At 43.0% G+C, this 26,285-nt stretch overlaps 1 protein-coding gene across 1 annotated transcript in view; it reads right to left on the bottom strand.

The window, feature by feature from the left end:
• The window catches only part of LOC311004115 (uncharacterized protein), a gene marked incomplete at both ends in the record, with an annotated part of 80,192 nt that overhangs the window by 47,394 nt on the left and 6,513 nt on the right, over window positions 1-26,285 (bottom strand). The window contains 2 exons of the mRNA XM_083996063.1: window positions 2,252-2,425; window positions 26,026-26,199. Of these exons, the coding sequence (XP_083852189.1) occupies window positions 2,252-2,425; window positions 26,026-26,199 (348 nt within the window). The remainder of the gene's footprint in view (window positions 1-2,251; window positions 2,426-26,025; window positions 26,200-26,285) is intronic.

Here is a 26,285-nt window from a genome sequence, read left to right on the forward strand (position 1 = left end):
CCGCCTATGGAATGATGCCAATATGTCATGATTACATGCAAAGCAATTAGCTAGCGGTGATGTTACACAAGCATGACATATTATGGATTTGCACCGTCAACAAAATCGGTCACTTACTAACTTGAATGACGAACGTCATTTAATTGCAATATATCTATGACATGAGCACACACTTACACTGTTGTTACATATTGCAGCCCTAATTTCAGACCCACCAATTAAATCCTGAACACAGCGATGTTGAAACAGCCTCTGAGGCCTAGCTCCACAATGACATTATGAATGGCAAAAACGCTTTTTACATGTTTACCCACTCTTTAAGTTTCCACACACTAATGTCATTGGAAAATTCCTAGCTGAGACACTTTGAGGAATTGGGGCTGACTGATTTGGGAATCACTGCAGAAAACAACTTTAGAGATATTTTATGCTATTGAGAAGTGTAAAATGATTTCCTGGTTCATAATGAATTGATGGGACCACTGACCAACACAGTTCAGATAACTAATGGAAAAGGACATCAGCAAAGTTTGTTTCTCACCACAAACCTTGATCTTTTTGACCTTTGAGATGACTTCTGTGTGGCCTACTTGTAATTTTACTGTCCTAAACTGAACTCAGTATGAGCAGAGCTTTCATTTGAGCCTAATATTGAGGCTCTATGATGATTTTGAAAAATGGCCATTTAAAGGGCCAAAAATTGGCATCCATCTTGAATTTGATGGTCAAAAACAGGTCAAATCAATAAATCTACATCATTTATGAACTTCTTGACCCAAATAGTCATAGAAACCATGTATTATGCAGCACTGTGGGCCAAACCATTGAAAAGATCATTTCCAGCTTGGCGGACGGTAGCCATTTTGGATTTAGGGCTCTCAAAAATTTTCCCCACATTTTTGGGCGGGGCACCCCAGCTAAATTTTCTATTTAACCTTCATAGATAACAAATCCAGTGAGAAACGAACCTTCGCTCTCCACGGTCACGGAACTTCTGTAAATGACCCAACTATATATAGAGTGTTTGGTCTGAAACACGGGTCTGTCAGTCACTCTGCTCTGCTGTAAGCCCAGGAGAAAACTTTCCTTGTATCCTACAACCTTTATCCAATGAGGAGAGAGAACGGCATAAAGGGGCGGTCCTCTCTGTGTGTGCAGCCAAGGGATGCGCGTGAATGTGGTGACGTAGGGACGAGGGCGGGGACTGCTAACTCCATCAGCTGACAGGAAGTTAGCCAAAACGACCGGATCGCTTACTTCTGCTTTAAAGAAAAGTAACTTAATTTATCTTTATAATTTGTTTGATGTCATAATGTGTAATGTTCCTTTATTATTTCATTGTACAGAACAAATCATCCACTACCTACACCAACCATCATCTATATTGTTTTCTCCAAACGATAAAATATTGGGACAGATTCCTGGAATCAGTGTTTTAATGTTCACACCACTTCAGATGTTCAGTGAGCCACCACCACCAAATGCAGTTTAGTTTCTTCAGTCAGTGTTTGTGTCAGTTCCCACTTAAAAACAACTCCTTATAAGTTCAGTTCATACAGATGAAAATGAACTAATTCCTGTTCATTTGTTCTGTTCATTAAAATAAATAATCAGCTGTTGTTTTTCAGTAGAACCTCCTTCTACCTCCATCACCAGCCTCTAATCACTGCCACTAACAAACTCTATGAATTAATGAACCTAAAGAATCACAGACATGAGTTACATTTATAACTAAAAAACAAAATGTAGAGATTGAGAAAATATTTTACTACTAAACAATGAGTCATGTTCTGCTGAAAGTGAAAGACCGGTGTAGGGAAGGTAAACTGTATGTGGAAATATCCAGGGGCTTTTTTCTTTTTTCACTTGTTTGTTCATCAAACTGCTTCAAACACTCAAACAAACTGTCTTCAGCAGTAGTAGATGTGTCTGTACCGTCTGTACCACAACAACATAATAGTGATGCTGGGCCGTCTCCATGGAGACATCATGAGACGTGATGTAAAACTGTCATAAAACCTGAGCAGTGTTCACTCTGGTGACAGTGAACGCTGCTCAGGTCATCATTTATAAACTGATTCATTCAGTTCAACGTTCACTAAAAATATGAACATGTCCAATGAAGCACAGCCTTCCTCTGTGACCAGACATCCTGACAGACTGAACACACACAACAACACACAGGAACCCTCTGTCAACACCTGCTGCTGTGTTCAAGTGTCATCAGATAAACAGCTGGATGGATCCTCACCTGAGAGTCTCCAGTCTACAGTGTGGACTCTCCAGTCCACCAGACAGCAGCTTCACTCCTGAGTCCTGCAGGTTGTTGTTACTCAGGTCCAGGTGTCTCAGACTAGAGGACTGGGAGCTGAGGACTGAGGACAGAGCTTCACAGCTTCTCTCTGAGAGGTTACAGCTGCTCAGTCTGAAGAGATGATCATGAGGAATTAAAGAAGAAAGGAATTTATTATCTGTCCTGTTGAAAGACAGGAGGGTTTTTATATAATGATGAATAAATCCAACTATCTCTACACTTACAGAGCTTTGTTGGAGGCTCTGACCACTGGCAGCAGCCTCAGAAGAACTTCCTCTGAAGCAGAGTATTTCTTCAGGTCAAACTCGTCCAGATCTTCTTCTGATGACAGTAAGATGAAGCCCAGAGCCGACCATTGAGCAGGAGACAGTTTACGTGTGGAGAGACTTCCTGATCTCAGGTATAGTTGGATCAGCTCCACTAGAGAACCATCATTCAGTTCATTCAGACAGTGGAACAGGTTGATGCTTTTCTCTGCAGAAGGAGTCTCTTCAATCTTCTCCTTGATGTACTGGACTGTTTCCTGATTGGACCGTGAGCCACTTCCTGTCTGTGACATCAGACCTCGTAGGAGATTCTGATTGGTCGTCAGTGAAAGACCCAGGAGGAAGCAGAGGAACAAGTCCAGGTGTCCATTTGGACTCTGTAAGGCCTCGTCCACAGCGCTCTGGTAGAAGATTGTCTCTGCAGATTTGACTCCTGTTGTTTCAGTCTTCTTGGAGGTTGTTTGTTGCTGTGACATCAGGTTGAGTCCAGAGTTGATGAAGGTCAGATGGACATGAAGAGCAGCCAGAAACTCCTGAACACTCAGATGGACGAAGCAGAACACCTTGTCCTGGTACAGGCCTCTCTCCTCTTTAAAGATCTGTGTGAACACTCCTGAGTACACTGAGGCTGCTCTGATATCGATGCCACACTCTGTCAGGTCTGATTCATAGAAGATCAGGTTTCCTTTCTGCAGCTGCTCAAAAGCCAGTTTTCCCAGAGTCTCAATCATCCTCCTGCTCTCTGGACTCCAGTGTGGATCTGTCTCAGCTCCTCCATCATACTTGACCTTCTTCAGTTTTAGATGAACCACCAGGAAGTGGATGTACATCTCAGTCAGGGTCTTGGGCAGCTCTCCTCCCTCTCTGGTCTTCAACAGCTCCTCCAGAACTGTAGCAGTGATCCAGCAGAAGACTGGGATGTGGCACATGATGTGGAGGCTTCGTGATGTCTTGATGTGGGAGATGATCCCTCTGGCCTGCTGCTCATCTCTGAACCTCTTCCTGAAGTACTCCTCCTTCATTGGGTCAGTGAACCCTCTGACCTCTGTCACCATGTCAACACACTGAGGAGGGATCTGATTGGCTGCTGCAGGCCGTGTGGTTATCCAGAGGCGAGCAGAGGGAAGCAGTTTCCCCCTGATGAGGTTGGTCAGCAGCACGTTGACTGAGGTGGACTCTGTCACATCAGTCAGGATCTCAGTGTTGTGGAAGTCCAGAGGAAGTCGACACTCGTCCAGACCGTCAAAGATGAAGACGACCTGGAACTGATCAAAGCTGCAGATTCCTGCTGCTTTGGTTTCAGAGAAGAAGTGATGAACAAGTTCCACCAAGCTGAACTTTTCCTCTTTCAGCACATTCAGCTCTCTGAAGGTGAAGGGAAATGTGAAGTGTATGTCCTGGTTGGTTTTGTCTTCAGCCCAGTCCAGAGTGAACTTCTGTGTTAAGACTGTTTTCCCAATGCCAGCCACTCCCTTTGTCATCACTGTTCTGATTGGTCGGTCTCTTCCTGGTGGGGCTTTAAAGATGTCTTCTTGTCTGATGGTTGTTTCTGGTCTGTCTGGTTTCCTGGACGCTGTTTCAATCTGTCTGACCTCATGTTCCACATTGACCCCTCCAGCCCCTCCCTCTGTGATGTAGAGCTCTGTGTAGATCTGGTTCAGAAGGGTTTGGTGTCCTGCTTTAGAGATCCCCTCAAACACACACTGGAACTTCTTCCTCAGGACAGATTTGAGTTTACGTCCACAAACTGGAGCAAAATATTCTGAATGAAAACACAAGAAATATAACATTTTAATGCCTCTAAATAACGACTATATGAACATGTTTCCCTCCATGTGTTGATGTCAGTGAACGTCTCATTTGTCCATCATGTTGAATCTTTACAGAAATCCTCTTACTGCTCTGCAGACGCTCAGCCAGCTCCTCCTGCTTCATCCTCCTCAGGAAGTTCACTGTGATCTTCACTAATGCCTCTCTGCTGCTCCTCCTCTGCTCTTCATCCTCACCATCCAACACCTCCTCATCCTCACTCTGACTCCCTGAGCATTCTGGGTAATCTGGACTCAGAGCCTTGTGGATCTTCTTCAGCTCGTTCTTGACAAAAGTGACCATGTTCTCCTCCAGCAGCTGGAACAGAAACTCTATGAGTGACAGCATCAAACTAAAACCATGGAGCCAAACATCAGATCCATGTTGGACAGACTGACAATCCACTGGTGTCAAAGTGCAGCATGGAGATGATAGTGAACACAACAGATGTGACAGCAGCTGTTGGACATGTCCTCACCTTAAATATGGAGTCCAGGTGTGTTTGATGCTGCTGGGCAGACTGACCACTGGGAACCTCTGAGCTCTCCTGGTCCACTCTGTGGAGGAATCAGTGTCAAGTCAACATCAGGACAGAGAGATAATACAAGATGGACTTTATATGTCCCCTGAGGACGTTCACAACAGACAGAGACACTTTGGTTTCAGACCTGGTCCAACAACACGTCGTACAAACTGGTTCTTTTCTACAATAACCTGAGTCTGACTGTCAGTTACAGCTTACATCTGATCAGCTGATCCACATCCTCCTTTAAAGGTAATGAACCGTTCATTTGACCAGTTGCTCTTTAAAGACAGACAGCTGGGTCCAGGAGAGTCTGGTCTCTGCTGCTGGATCCTGAAACAACAACACAACTCATGTTTGACAGTTTTAGGTTTTCAAAAGAATTCTCTGCAAAGTTATTTTAAGGGTTACAAATGTGAATGACTTCCTTTTCCTACATTTTGTAACAACATCAACACATGGATGGGCTTCATTCACCGATTTCTCTTTAAGTTCATTCATCTTCTATCCAGCTCATCCTCACTAGGGTGGAGGGTGAGCTGGAGCCTTTCTCAGCTGACTTTGAGCAGGAGGCGGGGTTCACCCTGGACAGGTCACCAGTCTATCACAGGGCCAACATATATATACACACACACATTCTTACACAACTATGGGCAATTTAGAGTCACCAGTTAACCTGCATGTCTTTGGTCTGTGGGAGGAAGCTGGAGAGAACCCACACATGCACGGGGAGAACATGCAAACTCTACGTCAGATTCATGAACGTGTTGTTAAATCAAGAATGTCAGAGAAGGTGAGTTGAGAAGGAAAGTTAAAATGTCCAAACAAAAATCTACAGGGAGCGTCGGACTCCAAACATAAAAAGAACTTTAGTGCTGAAGTGAAGCGACTGCTGCAGGAAGTGAGCAAAAAGCTGCTGTTATATTTAGTAGCGTCAGCAGTGGATGCAATAACAGAAAGAAAGATGCATGGGATGCTGTCAGTCATTCATTGAACGTGTGTCTGAGTTATAACTCAGCTTTTAATGAGAATCATTGAAATGTGACTCCACAGGAAGAACGTTCAACAGAAACTCAAAACCTTTGAAATGTAGTTTTGTCTTACATCTGATCAGCTGATCCACGTCCTCCTTTAAAGGTAATGTGAAAGTCCTTTGATTCGTTGCTCTTTAAAGACAGACAGCTGGGTTCAGGAGAGTCTGGTCTCTGCTGCTGGATCCTGAAACAACAACACAACTGATAAATGTGCATGTTGGAGAAAAACCGATGTGAAATATCTTAAATCTTTTAATAAACACAACAACTGACTTTTAGAGAGAAAAGTCTTTCTGACTGTTTTAAACTCTGACCTTTGACCTGTGGTCTGGCTTTTGGTTTTAGAGGGAGGGGCTCCCTCCTCTCTGTCCTCACACTGATCCATGCTGCTGAGCTCACATCCACATCAGCTCACACACACTTTGTAGCTTCACCTGCAGAGGAAACACACATCATTCATCTGCACAGCAGCTCACATGTCCATCATGTCTCCAGCTGCTCCTCCACTGATTGGCTCTTCTTCTCTGCTTCATATCAGTGGCAGCTGAATGCAGTCACACAGCAGTGAGGAAGAGGAAGCTGCCATCAGCTGCTCTACTTCTACTATCAGTCCACTAGATGGCGTCATGGAGCTGCAGCCCAGCAACATGATCCATGGACCACTGTTTCCATCCACTGACACACACAAGGACTGAGATCCACTGAGTTGATGTGACACAGTCTCTGTGTGGACAGCGTCCCTGTAGAAAACCACTGGATCAAACAAGCTACAGCTGATTATTACACACACAACAACTGGGCCTCCACTTATTTCACCTCACAGCTCCACTATCACAGCAACTTCCATCAGGAGTTTTATTTTTAACTCTTTCTTCTTTTTTTTTAATGGCGGCAAATATTAACATTCGTTGTTCTCTGGGGTCAAAATGACCTCAACGGGTTTGACGGCTAAAAAGCACAAAACATAACATTATCACACAAGTGTATGTTTCATCTTCTTATTCAACTTCAGACCAACCTATTAATACTAATTTCACACTTTTTTTGTTATTAATACCTCATTTATATTAAATCATAGGCTACCTATTTTTGGAGTTTCACTAAACAGAAAATCTGAATAATTTCAAATATAGTAAAGATCAAAGGAAAATGAATTAATGGATTAACAGACACTGGCATATGACAAACTTCCATCAGGATTTTTTTGTTAACCCTTTCATTTTTTTATGGCAGCAAATAGTAACATCAAAATGACCCCAACTGGTTTGACTGCTAAAAAGCACAAAACATAACATTATCACACATATTTGTGTTATAAAACAAATCAACATTAATTTCCAAACATTTAACAGCATACATTCAATCTTTCTAACTAACTTTTCAGAGTCAATCTTCATTCAGAAACAGTCTCTCTTTCTGTGGCAGCTGCCCCTCACCCAGTTGCCCCTCAACCAGCAGCCCCTCAAATGTTATGTTAAATGTTTTGGAAATGAATGTTGATTTGTTTTGTAACACAAATATGTGTGATAATGTTATGTTTTGTGCTTTTTAGCAGTCAAACCAGTTGGGGAAATTTTCTATTTTGTGAAACTCAAAAAATAGGTATTATTTCATACAAATGAGATGTGAAATTAGTGTTAATAGGTTGGTCTGAAATTGAATAAAAAGATGAAACACAACTTGTGTGATAATAATGTTATGTTTTGTGCTCTTTTGTCCTCTGGGGAGTGACAGAGTGTTACTAAATTCAATAAAACACCCATAATTCAACCAAATTGCTTCAAATTTATTTTAACTATTAACACCATAGTATTAAACAAACCCACTAATCCATCCACTAACTCTGCTTCTGCTCTTATTCCAGCGCTTCTACCCACAACATCCACACAACATGGAGGACACGGTTCTGTCGGTCCAGACTTTACAGCTACAGCTCTGACTCAGCTACAGTCACATTATAATAACACAACAACAACACAACGACACGTTGAAGGGCAGAGAACTCAGGTAACGACAGGTGTTAACGAGGAAAACATTCAGACTGTTCACCTTACCTTCACACGACGAAATAAACTGCGACACAACCGCGTGGTGAAAGTGAAAGTAAAAAGTAAAAACAGGAAGTGGGGGAGGGGAGGTGACTTCTGTAATCTGAGTAGACAGACTGGTGTTTTTACTGCTGTTTATTTCTACTACTGAACCATAAAGAGTTAAAACATTAATGATAATATCGATCTCCAGTCCGCCGCTTGTCAGAAGAACATGTGTGTGTTTCCCCTGTGTGTGTTGTGTTGTTGTGATGTGGTCAGGAGCGTCAGCAGGGGGCGACACTGATCCACTGCAGCAGGGACAACACCCACAGGAGAAGAACTGGGAGCTTCCTAGAAAACATCCATGGAAAAGCAGGAGGAAGAGAAGATGGAGGGACTGTATCTTCCAATCAGCTGTAAAAGCCTCTGGCAGTGATTCTGTGTGTTTGAACTCATCTCCAGTTTCCTCCAGGACGCTGCAGGACTCCATGCACGGCTCCACTCACACTTTTACCACTAAATAAAATATTCAAGGACACAAAAATACATTTGAGAGCCAAATTAAAAATGTTAATGCAACACATTGCATTACCACAGGAGATTACAGGCAAACGTTGATAAAAATAACAATTCTTTAATGAAGTAATGCAGATGTTTATTAACAATCATTTAACTCTTGCGTGAAAACTGTAACCGAATGAACCTGCACCGTCCAACTAACTCTTACTCTTACTTTTCAGCCTTCCTACAAATTAACTCGAGTAAAAGTAAAAATATTTGCCTTGGAAATGTATTCAAGTAAGAGTAATAAGTACCAAAGTAATCTAATACTCAAGTAAAGTACAAATCCTCTAGATATGTATAAGTACAGTACTCAAGTAAATGTACTCTGTTACTGTCCACCACTGGTTTTTACTGTTTCACAGTTGATAACTTAAAGGATTTGTTTAATGGTTAAAAGGAAATTAAACAAAATGAATCATATTTCATGGTTAAAAGTAAAACAAAAAGTATTGTTCATGGAAAACAGCTAAAATCATCACATTTCATGGCAAAAAAAGCTAAAATAATTTATGGTTTTAAAATGTGTAAAAATAAATATTCCAATTGATAGGCTATAGAACTAAAACCTTCCTTTAGTCACTATTGTATTACAGTACTAGTGTGTTTAATTGTGTGATTATGTGCTTTGAGTATGGCCATAAAGAGGAGAGTGTTATGACTATGTTGTAACAGTCCTGTCTCTGTTCCCCAAAGACTTTCAAACAACATTAATTAAAACTCATTTTTGTTATTATTATTTTCTCTCATGTGGACATTTCCCATATGTGATAGAGAACAATTTGATTTGTCATTTGTGAAGAACAAAAAGAAAGAAACTGTGGAACATGAAGTCAGTTATTGTGCTGAATTTTCATTTTATCTTTATTTTTCATAAAGCATATGTTAACTCCATAGTAGCTTGTGACTTCATTTCCTCATTGTGTTTATCACTCACCTAACCCTCCTATTACGAGCCCAGTCTTTCCTGGTCCATAGCTTCATATCCTGTGACAATGAAATACTGAGGGGAACTTCATTGTGTTGAGCCATTTTTGATAATAACATTTTATATATCCCATATTCCTTTAGTGTTGTTTTGGGGGTTATTAAATATTGTCCTATAGTTTTCTTTTCTACAGAGCTTCATAGTATTGGTTCACTTATTCTGATACTTACATTTATTTTCTGCCTCTTTAATTCTTTGTTGAATAAATTCTCTGTAGAGTGTATTTGTCTTTTGACAGGCGTTTCCTAATCCCTTCATGATCCATGGTCCATCTATAGAGGCTACTTTAGTTTGCTGCTTTGTTGTTTCACTGGACACTTTTTGTTTAATAATGATGTGAATATTTTTAAAATGTTCCATATACATTGTCAATATCGTTTTCATTATAAACTGTTTACAAGTCATTCCTAAACACATTGATGCTTTCCTCTGTCCTCACTCTGCTGTAATGTGTTTTATTTATTCATCTGGCTGCTTTGTCTTGTACTTGCTGCTGTTACAGAGTTAAGGAGTTAGTAATTCCACTAACTGTAATTCTGTTATTATGGAAGCTGCACTACACTTAGTTTATTATTATTATTTATCTGCCTGTTACAATATGAAGTCTTTCACTCCTTCATTTATTATTTATGTATTAATATGATCTATGAGTTAGAAGCTCTTATTTTGAAACGCCGCACTAACGAGCCCCTGCAGACTTGGCGGGTTGACCCGTTTCTAGGCAACAGTCTGCTGTCTGAGTGTCGTGGTAGGTTGACTTGTACTGAGCTCCGTTAATATAACTTTCTATTTGAGGGTTAAAGGTGACTTTATTGATCATACATGTGAAGATCTGCTCCAGACAACAACTGCTGATGTTCTGTGATGATGCTGAGTGAGATACATGACAAGTTCATTGATACGGAAAAGCTTTTCACTCACTTTGATAGCTTCATGTTAGCTTGTGGCTAATCCTAGCAGCGTGACTGTTGAACAGGCAGAGAGTGTTGTGAAGGTTATTTTGTTCCAGTGTGTGTGTGTGTGTTATCCTGAGCTGTGACTGTGAAGCCTGATGCAGAGATTATTTCTCCTCTTTTCATTAGCAGATGTAAATAAAGTCTGATGGGAGTCTGACAGTGACGGTCCTTGTCCTCTGTGAAACTACACGACGACGCATGAGAAAGCACTGAACCGCTACGCTGCCATCAACTGTAACAACTGGTAGGTGCTCACTGAGCTCAGAGATTCATAGTCCACTCACCGGCTTGTTTTCTGTCTCATTGGTCAATATGTGGTCCGTTAAAGGGATAGGTCACCCAAAATTCAAATTTCACTCATTATCTACTCACCCTCATGTCGACTAAGAGCTGGGAGAATTGTCAGAGTAGCAGTATTTGTCCATATAATGGTTATGAATGGACACCACTTTTCTTCGTCCAAAAAGACACACCAAAAAACATCAAAATACCTCCGTCTGTAATGTCCCTCTTGTATTGAAGCCCCGACATGAGAAATTGTTCAGAATTTTTTTTTAATAAGTCTATGTTTTAAGCTTGTTTGTAGCGGAAGCTCCCAGCACGGCTCTTCCTGGTCCGTCCAAATCTCGCGTGATTTGCATTGACACCCAGTTCACGGCTCTGCAGAGCAACACTGGGAGATTCCACTACAAACATGCTTAAAACATTTAATTTTTTTCGGAACAATTTCTCATGTCGGGGCTTCAATACAAGAGGGACATTACAGACGAGCAGTATGGAGGTATTTGGATGTTTTTTGGTGTGTCTTTTTGGAGGAAGAAAAGTGAGCTCTGTTCGCAACCGTCATATGGACATGCAGTGCTGCACGGAGCCCCGCTGTAACTCAGAGAAGCCACGGAGGACTCTGAAACTTCTCCCAGCTCTTAGTCCACATGAGGGGGAGGAGATAATGAGTGAAATTTGAATTTTGGGTGAACTATCCCTTTAAGGCGGCACAATGGGCTGTGATTCTGCTGGGTCCAGTGGTTTTTGGATATAGGCTCATGCTGAACATTGTATTGATAAACTCATCAGTCATTCTGTGCTTACTTGGATTTAGCAGATCAGTGTTTAATAGATGACGTTTAGCTTCATTGTTGAAAACCACTTTGCTGTGGAGCCGTGGTTCTGCTGGAGTTCTTCCTGTCTCTGCCAAATCAAAAACGAGAGGTTTAATCAGCAAAACTTCAAACTCTTTTAGAACAAAAAACTAATTCATCACATAATTTTGTCTCTAGTCTTTGGTTTAGAATTAAAAACCAGATACATCTTCATGAATTTGGTTTCTGGTTTCAAAAATAAAATAACAATAACAGGAATTTCCAAAAACCAAAACGGCACCATTTTTAATTGTTTATTAATTTCTTGATTGTGACATCAATGGTGTCATATTTTCTTCTAGTTTTAAAATAAATCACATACTTGTGTTTTTAAATGATAATAAATGATGGATTATCTGATGAGACCTGAAACAGTGAACATTTAACACTCACCTGTTCATATTATTGTCAATGTAACGCAGTGCCACCTAACAACCACAAGGGGTCGTGACTGGGAACACAGTCAGTCCACTGTTGAATAACCATAATAACCATAATAACTGTAACCTACAGACTAGGGATGTGCACGGTTACCCGAGTACTCGAGTACCTGAGTAGGCACCTGCTACTCGGTTATGAATTATTACCCGGTTAATTTAGGATTAAAAAAATGGCATGTTAGAGCGCAGTCTAGCGTCGGATCAAACTACATAATCAGCCATGGTTCGGCTTTTTGTAGTGTTAAACAGTTTCGGATCAAGCAACGTGATATTTTGCTGGGTAAAAGCGTTTTTGGATCGAGCCTCGGACTTTCAAACCTTTTACAATAATCTGTGGTGGTTCCCTCGACGTAAACCCTCGGGAGGAAGACGACAGGTGTCATCAAGTCTGTTAGAAAATATGTTTTCAGTTTACAGATATTCTGAAACCTTCCCAGTTATTTCCTGAGACAATGCGAGGCAGAGAGGAGCGTAGGCACCAAACTGTAGTGTGGACTAATAAATAAGCACCGCTAATGATTAAAAAAAAAAAAAAAAAAATGTTCTCCTCCGAGGCAGCCGCGGCATAAATGCGCTGCGCTCAGAGCGAGAGCATGCAGTGCATTCATGCAGCGGCATAAAGATGCACATATGCCCCATATGTGCATCTTAAACTCCAGTCTCTACTTTTATTATCCACCTGATATTTTGTCTGACGACGCTGTGTGTCAGTAATGCGCTCTGTCCATCAGACAGTCCGCAGTCCCTTTTAGATATTGAATAAGATAAACAGACCTATAGGACTGAATAAGTCCATGTTTCTATAATGTTCACTTTTTGTTGACAGTTTAATTATTAATTCTGATGAACTGAAGTTCATTTAGATTTTTTCCACCACTTTAAAACCGTAGAAAACTAAAATAATACACTGATATTGATTAAAATATTGGAAAAGAGTGTTTCATGTTTAACTTTATGTCTTCTTGAGATCGTTGATGATGATGATGATGCCACTGTAGCTACAGGCTCAGACTTTGCTGCAGCAGCCGTGGGTTTGAATCCAACCTGCATGAAATTTCCTCTATTTATCTTTAATAGTTCATACATATACAAATAATCAACAAATAACAAATAAACACCCTCAGAGTTGCAAAGATCAAAGATACATCTCAATAAAGTAGAATATGATGGAGGTCATGAACCAGACTGAGAGACGAGGCTCAGGAAACTTCTGCAGGTGTTTGGAGTTCATTAGGTTACAGTCGTGAACTCTCCCCACTGTATTATAGTTTCTTGATTTACTGAATTTTAGGTTTTCATTACAATTAAAAGAAATAAAGGCATGAAATATTTCAGTCTGTGTGTTTTGAATCTGTATAATACATGATGTGTTTCACTGTTTGAATTGAACTAAACTAACTGACATACATTAACTTTTCCACGATATTCTGATTTATTGATTAAAGCAGAAGTGAGTGATCCGGTCGTTTTCGCTAATGCTGCGTTCCAGGCAGGCTTTTGAAATCGTAAATTACAGCTTCAAGTCACAACTTACGACTTTGTAGCGTTCCAGGCAACCCACTCGTGTTTTTCCGACCTGTTTTACCAGTGAAAGTCACTATAACGGCCACTCGTAACTTCCGACCGGTGAACTCGTACCAGATCGAACTGGTACCACTTCACGGTCGGAAAAATACGAGTTTCCTTGAACGCACCATAACAGTCCTCGTCGCTACGTCACCACATTCACGGCGTTCCTTGGCTGCACACACAGCCCTGCATGCCGTTCTCTCTCCTCATTGGATAAAAACTGTAGGATACGATAAATGTTTTCTCTTCGGCTCAGAGCAGAGCAGAGGGACTGAGAGACCCGTGTTTCAGTCCAAACACTCTATGTAAGTGATTGCTGTCGGAAGATACAACTATTTAAGACTTATATTAACACAAATATATCACTCACTTCTGCTTTAATGCCCCTGAACATGACATGAGAGTCTACTAAAGAAGAAAAGGAAAAACAAAAATGTAATAAAAGCAAAGAGGAAAAAAGACAAAACAGAAACCAAGTTTATTCTCTCTCTTCACTGTCCTGTCTGAATAAAAGCAGAAATCATTAAAGTTCATTTAGCAGCAGTTTGTTACGTTAAAGTCTGAACATCTTGGGGAGAGTCCACCACAACACCTGCACTATACTATAAATATAATATATAATGATGTAACTAACACCTTCATGACAGAGTCCACAGTGTGTTTCAGTGTTATTCTGGTTCATGTTGCCGTGACAACATGTAAATAATGACACAGACGTGAACTTTGTTTCAGTTGAAACCTTTATTTATTTATTTATTTTAACAGTCAGAACGACACGGTGCTCTTCATGTAGCTCAGGCCGACTTTTCAAAATAAGAGTCTGCAGTGAAACCACCTTCGTCCTGAAAGTAGCCTGATACCTTTTATCATAACATCGAAATCATTCAGAGAAACAATAACAGTCAGCAGCAGCAGAACAATAATAATAAGTGATTTTTCTGTTGCCATGACGCTGATGAGTTCATTATTAAACTGTGTTCATCTCTGTCCTGTGAAGACGACGTGAGTGAGAGACAGAGACAGACGTGTAGAGACTGAACTGTCTGTTCAACAGAGAGAAGGTTTCTGTGACAGGAGGAGACTCTGCTTCACTCAACACAGACTCACTGACGAACCAGGATGGAGTCTAAACCCAGGATACAGAGGTTGAGTGAAGGTGGTGTTGAAGGTGTAGAGGTGGATCAGTGAGTCAGAGGAGACTCTGCTTCACTCAACACAGACTCAACGAGGAACCAGACCAGCAGAGTGCAAATCCAGGATAGAGAGGTTGAGTGAAGGTGGTGTTGAAGGTGTAGAGGCGGATCAGTGAGTCAGAGGAGACTCTGTAGAAGGACAGAGAGCCAGCAGGACAGTCCACATACACTGCTACTCTGTTAGAGACAGAGGAGGAGGAGGAGGAGGAGGAGGAGGAGGAGGAGGAGGAGGAGGAGGTGATAGGTGTATGTCTGTTATTGTGCCTGACTATGTAACCATCATCATAGCACTCCAGACTCCAGGACTGATCGTTCCCTCCAAACCAACAGTCTCTACTGTTTCCTTTCCTGCTGATTCCTCTGTAACTCACTGATATATGAACGTCTCCTCTCCACTCGACCTCCCAGTAGCAGCGACCAGTCAGACCAGTTGAACACAGCAGCTGAGGTCGAAGGTCAAATCTGTCTGGATGATCAGGATATGACTGATGCTTCTCCACACGTGTTGCCTTCCTGTTGTTGTCAGACAGTTTGATCTTTGTGTTCACTGTGTTTGTGTCGATTGTGAGTGGACAGGAATCTGATGGAGAGAACAAGACACAGCTGCAGTTATTGATCATGTGATCAGTTATTGACAGTTTGATGAAGACTCATGAGGTCAGTGATGTGACAGTGTGAAGATGGTTGAATGTGCTGCTTTGTTTCCAGTAGGGATGCACATTTTGAATTTTTTTTCTGACCGGTAACCGACGCTCGTTAACCGATTATTAACCGTTAACCGATAAGATTACAACGCTCCATTTTTTTTTTTTTGCCATTAAAGGGGCAGTTCAACATTTTGGCAAATTGGCCCATTGCCATAATCCCTATAGTCATAGCAGTAGGTTCGTTACCTTTAATTGTTGGTGCAAGCTGTTTTTAGAACGGCGGAGCAGAGCCGTGAGCTGCTCAGAGCTACGCTACGGAGGTTCATTATGGGATTTCTTGGTTGGTTTCTTGGAGTCTGCTCAGGGTTCTAAAACAACTCTGTGTGGTAACGTTGTGTTATTATCTCATAGCGTGGTGAATGTGCAGGTCACAACTTGTCCACCAGAGCGTTTTGGAGTTTTGGGATTTTGTATTTGATGAGTTTGATGAGGGAAACCAAGAAATCCCATAATGAGCCTCCGTAGCGTAGCTCTGAGCAGCTCACGGCTCTGCTCCACCGTTCTAAAAACAGCTTGCACCGACAATTAAAGGTAACGAACCTACTGCTATGACTATAGGGACTATGGCAATGGGCCAATTTGACTAAATGTTGAACTATCCCTTTAAATACACACGTGCGCTGTGACAGCTGATCAGTGCCACATCCACTCTGCTCTGTCTCAGCTGATCTCTCATATGGAGGTTAGATCGTCCAATGTAGAACTGTTTTAGTTACAAAGTGCAGCCAAACACCAGACTGAAGGAGCAGCAGAGCTCCTCTGTGGAGCTGCAGGAGAGCTGCATCAGCCTCCTCTGTTATTTAGTTTTTTTCATTTTTTTCAGCGCCGTTGTTACAGATGATGCACATCTATGTCTGTGTAGCTACATTTATGGTCTGACCTTCCTTCATGGGGGCTGCTGCACATACTGTCAGTCCTCCTGTGGAACTTTTTACCGCGAAATATGACTGAAGGCACGTGGAAATCTACACGTGTCGACACGCCCCCATGAGTTGACGACAAGGAGCTAATAAAATAAATAACTGATAGTATTAATCGGTCAAAGTTCTTGTTATCGGTTAACGGTTAAACGGTTCAACATGTGCATCCCTCGTTTCCATGAATCAAAGTAAAAACAGACTTACACTTCCTCAGACCTGGTGTCAACCATGGGACTCCAGCAGGCTCCACCCTGAAAGGAGGAGGGGGGTCAGAGCAGCACCTTCTCTGTCAGCATGCACACATGGACATTACATGGCTCTCACACACACACTGTTTTATCACTGTGTTCACATGGAGGCTGGTATGTATGGATGAACACTGAGCACAGAGAAGAAGGAGCTGGAGTCTTTATCTAGTGATGATACAGAGCAGGAGGAGACGAGGAGGAAACACTTCATCATGTCTTTTCTCCATCTGATGTCACTGCAGTGTGAGACACACACTTTCACTCTCTGACTCTCAAGCTGCACAAACACACGTCACAGCAAAGAAGATGAAGACACAACAGGTGGAGCTGACCAGCCCAGATATCCCACAATGCACCAGGAAAGAAGAAGTGTGCAGCTGTGAAGAGTGGATGCACTGCAAAAACTCAAAATCTTTCCAAGAATATTTGTCTTATTTCTTGTCAAAATGTCTCATTTCTAGTCAAAACTAATCTCTTTCCACTTTAAATAAGACTCATCACCTAAAATCAACTTGTTTTTAGATCATTTTCACTTGTTTCAAACAAATTTTCACTTGAAATAAGTAGAAAAATCTGCCAGAGAAAGCAAGTTTTTTGTGCTTGTAATAAGAAAGAAAAACTTGCTCCACTGTCAGATTTTTCTACTTATTTAAAGTGGAAAATTTGCTTGAAAAAATTAAAAAGTGTCTAAAAACAAGCTACTTTTTAAATGTGATGAGTCTTATTTTAAGTATAATTAGATTTATTTTGACTAGAAATGACATTTTGACTAGAAATAAGACAAATATTCTTGGTAAGATTTTGAATTTTTGCAGTGTGGTTTCAGTGTTTGATGAGGAAGGAAACACACTCAACACGTTTGTTAGAGCTCAGTGAAACACACAGTGAGTTTAGTGAGAAACACTGAGTGTGAACACAACTTGTGTTTGTCTGAAGAAAACTCCCCAGGAAGCTGAAGAATGAGGCTGTGAGCAGGTTTCCACAGGAGCCACAGCAGCAGTGAGTGGATGAAGGAGCTCTAATAGAAACCATCTGATCACAGTGACAGGACGGATCAGGATCTCATGATCAATGACTCTGTTCTTCTCTGCTCTTCACACAGATCAGCTGCAACACACTGACTCACTGAGATCAGTCACATCATGTGGAATAAAGCAGCCGTCCTCAGGACCAGTCCTGAGCTCCATCAAACCTGTCCACACATTTTGACTGGACTTGAAGTCAGAGTCCAGAGGAAACAGAGAAACTGTAGAGCAGAGAGAAGCAGGCTCAGCTCAGAGCACATGGACTCAGACAGGAAGTGAAGCTCCAGCTGCTGGAGACTTTCATTAAGGAGCCACTTTGTGGCTTCATCTGATCTGGAGTCAGCACACACACAGTCTGAAAACAGCTGTTTGATCACACACACATTCAGCCACAAACACTGATTATTACACTGTTCACTACACTCACTGTCTTCTGATTGACGGCTCCAGGCCTCTGGACAGTGAGGACATCTGGATGTCACACTGTGATTTACTGTCTCCTCAACAACACATCTCATCAGGACAAGACCAGGATCTCAGAGAGACTGAGCTGATTATTGATCATCAATATCTGACCAGACAGAGACCTGATGGTGCCGCCTGGTTTCTGTCTCTTATTTCCTCCTTGGTTGGAGACGCTGGGAGACGAATGTCTCTGAGCAGTGGACATGCTTTGATTCTTGTTGCTGTGTTGTTATTAGTGTGTCCACACTCAACAGGTGTCTACAGTCTCTGGGACTGTTCAGGTCAAACACTCTGTTGGTTCAGGAGCAGTTCAACCAGCTGCAGCTGAAATGTTTCCTGATAGACTCTGAAATAAAGTCTGATCCAAACATCTGGAGAGACTCAGAGCACAGCTAATAATATGCTTTGTTATATTACTCAGAGGCTGTTTGAAATCAGAGAGGGGATTAGGCGTTTTCAAAAAACCTCAAATAAGAACTCATATTAAACAGCCATGTGTTTCTGTTAGAGGTGTTAACCTGTGGAATAACTGTGATGATGAATTAAGAATGAGAGAATGTTTAAAACCTAAGTACTAAAAGAATATACAAATTTGTTGTGAAAGCTGAATGGTTGTTTGATCTGAATTCTTATGGTATAACTCAAACCAGGTACAGTAGTCTAAAAGTTGCCTTGTTGAATTTAGTTTTGGTTTGATTGTTTTTTTGTTTTGTTTTTTTTAGGGCTGTCAGGCGATTAAAAAATTAATCTAATTAATTATAGAATTTGTAATTAATTAATCTAATTAATCGCATTTTAATCTTATATCTGCTACAGTTACCCAAATAAAGAATTCAAATTCTAGGACATTACAAAATTGTATTGCATGACTAATCAATTGAATACACCTAGAAGAGAAGATTTGAAATCCACATTTTTATTGGTGAAGTGGGTTTCATAAATGAAATTTAAAAGAAAATGGTCAAGCACATCCCAGCAAACCAATGGGCTCTATGCACAGCTTCACCACTTCCTGAATTTAAGGCAGGTCACAATGGTCAGACACACCTGGATTAATCAGTTTGTCCAATAATGTAAGACAGGAAATGAAGGACCTGCCTTAAATTCAGGAAGTGCTGGAGCTGTGCATAGAGCCCATTAGGTCAGGTGAGGAACCGAGGCGCAGCGCCCTGGAGCGCAGGCAGTTTCAGATCACACACACAAAACACACAAACAAACAGGGAAAGAGCGAGAGAGAGAGAGAGAGGCAGAGACGAGTGACGAAGTGGCAGAGACGAAGTGGAGGGAGTTGTTTGACCCACAGCACACGGCATTATAATTATATTAGGTTATTTAGATGTAAAAAAAAAAACAGCTCTATGTGAGTAAACAACAGCTGAGGAGCAGAGGCGCTTGCGACCGCCAGAGAAATCAGCGTCTGGTGTGAACTGGATCGACACGGCCGCTCCGCTTCGCAGCGCTGCGGCGTCCCTCTCTGGCCACACATCTCGGGTTGCGGGGCGGCCGCTGCAGCGCTTCAGTTCGGCGTCTGTTCTATTTTTCACACGAGCCGCGAGCGTTGTTGTCGAGCTGGATAGACGTACCAGACAGGAAGTCGGGCTCAGAAAAGACGAGAGAATCCGGTCAATTTTCAAAATAAAAGAATTAAATGATGATTAATTAAGTTGTTGCTTTTCCGTCTATTTGTCAGTTGCGTCTGCACGCGAGACACACACATCCATTCATACAGAGCTAGAAACAGACCTGTGTGTGTGGAAAACCGAGTACAGACAGGTAGAGATGCGAGTGGAGTTGATGTTTGACCGGCGGGGGGGAGAGCAGGAGAAGCAGCTCCCTGTGCAGCCAGCCAAGCGTCTGTGAGGACGAGCTGCTCCCGCTCCGTCCGGGCTGAGTCGTGTCCATGTCGGTCAGTCTGTTGTCACCCTGCTTTGACTAGCGATGCAGGTGGGAAGTGACCAACACGTCCGGACAAGTTCCTCGGTGCTATGCTACCGTGACGTGCCACTGCCAAGTAGCCAGGGTCATTCAATGGGCCAAATTTAAAGTGCTGGCGCATTGAATTGCCACTCAGAATGAATTGCGTTAATTTTTCTAACGCGTTAATTTGCGGTGTAATTAATTAATCTAATTAACGCGTTAAACTGACAGCCCTAGTTTTTTTCTCTCTCTTTATCTCTTTTCTCATTCGTTTTGGTAAAAAGGGTAGGCATAATAAGCATGAGCTTCAGCCTTTTCGATTAGCACTCCTCATTGTATTTTGTATTTGTGTGTATTAAGTGAATTCCATCTGTTGAGAAGAGGGGGAGATAAAATGCTAATCAAATAAACTAAACTAAACTGAACTGAGCTGCCAACAGCTTTTTTCATCACTGACATCTCTTCTCCTGAATATGACACAGAGAGTCATGATGAGACACTGAAGTCATCATGAGGAGAAACTCCTGATCCCAGTAGTTCATCACTGTGACTAGAGTTGAGCCGGATACTCGGCTGAAAAGAGTATCCGGTACGGATAAAGCACTTTTGCCGAGTACGAGTATTTCAATCAGGATAGACCATTTTACGACAAGAGAGCCAGGTTTGAAGATGAAGATGAAATTACATTTATTGTGAACAAAATAAACTTTGGCGCTTAGACCAGCCGAGTAAACTGATCTGGGGATGAGAAGCTTGCATCTGAAGAAGTTATATTCCCCCGGGCCTAGACACTGGTGGTGGTAGGGAAGCTTGAAGTCGCCTGATGAGGGAACTTCTCGGTTGAAGATCCAGATTAAGGCAAGGCAAGGCAAGGCAATTTTATTTGTATAGCCCGTTTTTACAAAACAGTTTGTCTCAAAGGGCTTTACATGGCATCGTAGCAACATCCTCTGTCCTTAGACCCTCACATCGACTGAGGAAAAACTCCATGGAAACCCTTTTAACAGGGAAAACCAGGAGAAACCTCAGGGTGAGCAACAGAGGAGGGATCCCTCACCCAGGACGGACAGACGTGCAATAGATGTTGTTACAGACAAGAAAACAGTTTACAGTTTGTCACAGAATGTGCGAAATATGGAAATGTTTAAGACATTCTGTATCTTGATGGAGGTGGTGCCGGGGTGGAGGTGGGCTGAGAGTTTGCTTGTCCCTGTCTCCCCTGCCCCTCCCTGAACTGTCCTTGTTTGAATGTCTTGCATTCAATAGCAAGCATCCTCTCCCCATGACTGTTCTTTTAATCTACCGGCCACCTAAACCAAATCCACGTTTCATCCCAGAGATGTACAATCTTCTTTCCACCTTCTGTCCTACTTCCCCCAACATCATAATTCTTGGAGATTTTAACATCCATGTCAACACCCCCTCCTGCCACCTTGCCTCTGAGTTCCTACAGCTACTGGACTGTTTAAACCTCAGGCAACATGTTGACTCTCCCACACACATCAAGGGGAACATCCTGGATCTTGTCATCACTGACTCTGCCCCTGTAAGTGCACCATCAGTGTATGATATGGGTGTGTCTGACCATAAGGTAATCTCTGTGGAATTACATTCTCTGTCATCATACACCAAGCCCAACCGTGAAATCTGTTTCAGGAACCTGAAAAACATCGACACAAGAAGTTTGGCTTCCGACCTCAAACACCTCCATCCTGTGCCCATGTCATCAGTCACTGAAACTGTGGATTTTTACAATACAGCCCTGAGAAACATTCTGGATCTCCACGCACCCATCAAAGTCAGGTCAGCAACTTTCTCCTGCTCTGCTCCCTGGTATACAAGCGAGCTGCGGAAAATGAAGGCAGCTGGACGTGCCCTTGAGCGCCGATACATGGCTTCTGGACTAACTGTCCACAAACAGGCATATCGGGACCACCAAACAACTTACTCCAAGTCCCTTCATGACGCTCGGTCACGGTTCTACTCTAACATCTTCCAAAGCAGTCCTGGAAATTCCAAGCAGCTGTTCTCCACCATAAGCCACCTCCTTCAACCTCAAAACCCTCCACTTACAGGAATTACAGATGATCACTGCAATAACTTCATGGACTTTTTCACAACCAAAATTGATACTATCCGCTCATCCCTCTCTGTTCCTTCCCCCCTGTCTGTTCCAGCTGCCAACCCCCAGACCGATATCACGTCCCCCCTCTGCTCCTTTCCAGAAATCACTCCACTTGAGGTCCAAGACACCATTAAAGGGATGAAACCCTCCACCTGTGCTCTCGACCCCTTTCCCACTGCCCTGGTGAAAGAACACAGCTCTGCCCTCTGTCCTCTGATTACCACAGTCATAAACCAATCTCTTCAGACTGGCCATTTACCATCTACACTAAAAACAGCCATTATCAAACCACTTCTCAAGAAACCCACCCTTGACCCTCAGGTACTTGCAAACTACAGGCCCATATCCAATTTGCCATTTCTCTCAAAAGTTCTTGAGAAAGTAGTTGCCGGCCACCTACAGGATCATCTCCAACACAACAACATCTTTGAAAAGTTTCAATCTGGCTTCCGCTCCGCCCACAGCACGGAAAAAGCTTTGTTGAGAGTCACAAATGACCTGCTGATGACTGCTGATTCTGGTTCATCATCCCTCCTCATCCTCCTCGACCTATCTGCAGCATTTGATACGGTCGACTACCACATACTGCTCCAGCGTCTACACGACTCTGTTGGACTCAGTGGCACAGCACTGAGCTGGTTTGAGTCCTACCTCACTGGCAGGTCAGAACACGTTGCCATGGGAGGGTCAAGGTCTCGGCCACATGCTGTTGGCTGCGGGGTTCCGCAAGGGTCGGTGCTTGGACCCATCCTGTTTGTCCTCTACATGCTCCCCCTCGGTAAAGTCATCAGGCGCTTCAGGATATCTTTCCACTGCTACGCAGATGACACAACTATACATCAGGACGGACACTCATTCACCACCATCAGCAACATCACCTCTCTCCACGCTCACTGCATGTCTGGAGGAGATAAAGGCGTGGATGAGACATAATTTTCTCCAGCTGAACAGCTCAAAAACTGAAGCCATCCTCATCGGTTCCCCCCATCAGATTCGAAACTCCCCCATAACCTGCATCACCTTCTCTGGCAAGGACATCCCACTATCATCAACAGTCACTAACCTTGGTGTCAGGTTCGACCCCCATTTAACCTTTGAGGCCCACATCAACCACCTCTGCAAAATCTCATTTTTCCATCTAAGAAACATAGCCAGACTTCGTCCCACACTCACCTTAAGAGATGCTGAGAAGCTCGTCCACGCCTTTGTCTCCTCCAGACTCGATTACTGCAACGCACTTCTCAGCGGGATTCCCAACAAGAGCATACAGAAACTACAACACATCCAAAACAGCGCTGCCAGAATCCTGCTGAGAGTACGCAAATATGAGCATATCACACCCATTCTTCGCTCACTTCACTGGCTACCCATCTCCGCTCGGATCGACTACAAAGTCTCCCTCCTCACATTCCAGTGCATCCATGGCAACGCCCCCCAGTACCTTAAAGAACTCCTCACCCCCCAGACCACAGCACGCTCACTCCGCTCCACCAACAGCCACAGACTTCTCCCCCCAAGGGCTAAGAGCCGCACACTGGGAGACCGAGCCTTCTGCTCCTCTGCTCCACGACTGTGGAACACCCTCCCTGAACACCTGAGGGTTCCACAGTCGATCGATTGCTTTAAAAAGGGCCTCAAAACGCACCTTTTTAAAAAATCTTTTAATCTGTAACTGCTCGCTCAAGACAACTGTTTTTAACTCTTGTTTTTAACTCTTTCGCGACCATTGACGAGTAAACTCGTCACAGCCTGCCGAACGTTCACGACCATTGACGAGCAAACTCGTCAAAACCGTTTTTTTTACAGATTAGGATAATAGACACTCTGAGGTACCCTGTGTGTGAATATGGTAGTCCTCTGATATGTAAAACTGTTTTAAACTAAAATCAAAACATAATATTTTTTATAAACTGTGTGATCTTGGTTTTGTTTGAGTAATCGTTCTCCTTGAATGCTGCTCTGGGGACAGCGTGCAGCGCTGTGCGGCTGTCGGCTACAGTGTTGCGACTTTCTCGCTGAATCTGGCGACTTTCCAAACCCTCTTTTGACAAAAGCGACCAACGACAAATGTGGCGACTTTTACCGGTGCTGTTACAAACGTTTATGGTTTGGAGACTCGGATCTGAAAGCCCGTTATCACGGCTGTTTTCACGGCGCTGTGCAGCAGAGCGGGCGCTCTGCAGCGGGGGCTGTGACCGGCCGCCCCCGCCACAGAGCACTCATCTCCGGCCAGTCACACAGCAGTGTCCCGGAGCTGCTGCGCTGCAGCCAGAGACCCACACCGCTGCACCGCTGCTCTCCAGGCTGCCACACCCCCCAGATATGCCTACAAATATATTTATTTAGCCGTAGAAATGATTTGGGAGACATGCCACACTGCAGAGTAGGGTAAAATGAGCAGATTGCCACTTGACACAAAAGTGCGTTTTTCTCTGAAACTAGAGCGGGAGCTCCGTTTTTGGAGAAACCCAGCTCTCTTCTTCTACTTCGTCCTCACGAACGAAACGGCGGAAAAACTCGCCGTTTTTTCGTGGAGCACGTTGTAAAGTCACTCTTCAATCACGTGAAGACCGTTTGTTTCTAGGTGACGTACAAAGTTCGGTTCGACGTGAGATAAAAGGTAAACAAATAGCCAAAAACATGTGGTCCTGAGCGGATGTGCTGAGGAATTAGTGTGGTCGCGAAAGAGTTAACTTGTTTTTTTCTTTTTTTTCTTTTTGTTGGTTGCTGTTGTAGCACTTTGAGATTTTTTGGTAAATATAAAGTGCGTTACAAATAAAATGTATTATTATTTATTTATTGCTGAAATGACGCTGGATGACAGGAGAGAGAGAGAGAACTTTTAAATTTGACGCTAATGACTGATTGGTGGAAGAGAAAGAGGATGGCAGACTGTGATTGGTTGAATTATGAGAATAAGGGTGGAGCGAGAGGATAGCGTGAAAACAGGGAAAGGGCTTTGAGGTGTGCTTAAAGAGATAGTCTTCCTGTCTGAACTTTCGCTAAGCTTCATTAAACAAGTAATATGAGTCAATATCTGTGCTCGGGAAAAAAAAAAAAAGATTTAATGAATATCCTCATTGGATAGCTGACTGTGTCAGCGTTCTGTGATAGGCTACAGCCCCTCCCCTACACACATCCAGGTGTGTGTCCCGCTCTGATCACTCACACACAGAACAGCTGACAGCTGTCTGTCTCTCCCTCAGTCACTCAGGTTCGTGGGTCTTTTCCCTTAATGTGTGACTGATGAAAGCTGCACAGCTCATGTTTGAAACACTCTGAGACTTTGGCTTCAGTATAAACTGTGTTGGGACGAGTCAGACTGTGACAGAGGACGTCAGTGGAGTGGGCGGAGCTTCACTGTGGCCTACACCACCTCTGGATATGGTCTGAGTGATGGGATCTGATGTCATCAATGCATGGATCACCTGAGACAGATGTTAATACCAGGTGTGAACGGGGCCATAGAAAATGTTCCAGCTCCTCCTCCTCTATCAGACAGTGTGTGTGGCTGCAGCAGCCTCTCCATACCTGAGAGTCTCCAGTCTCCAGTCTGGATCCTCCAGTCCAGCAGACAGCAGCTTCACTCCTGAGGCTCCTGGATGGTTGTAGCTCAGGTCCAGCTCTCTCAGATGGGAGGGGTTGGAGCTCAGAGCTGAGGCCAGAGAAGCACAGCCTTCCTCTGTGACCAGACATCCTGACAGACTGAACACACACAACAACACACAGGTACCCTCTGTCAACACCTGCTGCTGTGTTCAAGTGGCATCAGATAAACAGCTGGATGGATCCTCACCTGAGAGTCTCCAGTCTACAGTGTGGACTCTCCAGTCCACCAGACAGCAGCTTCACTCCTGCGTCCTGCAGGTTGTTGTTACTCAGGTCCAGGTGTCTCAGACTAGAGGACTGGGAGCTGAGGACTGAGGACAGAGCTTCACAGCTTCTCTCTGAGAGGTTACAGCCGCTCAGTCTGAAGAGATGATCATGAGGAATTAAAGAAGAAAGGAGTTTATTATCTGTCCTGTTGAAAAGACAGAAGGGTTTTTATCTAATGAT

The sequence above is a fragment of the Trachurus trachurus genome (assembly GCF_905171665.1).
Source record: "Trachurus trachurus genome assembly, chromosome: 21".
Taxonomy (NCBI): domain Eukaryota; kingdom Metazoa; phylum Chordata; class Actinopteri; order Carangiformes; family Carangidae; genus Trachurus; species Trachurus trachurus.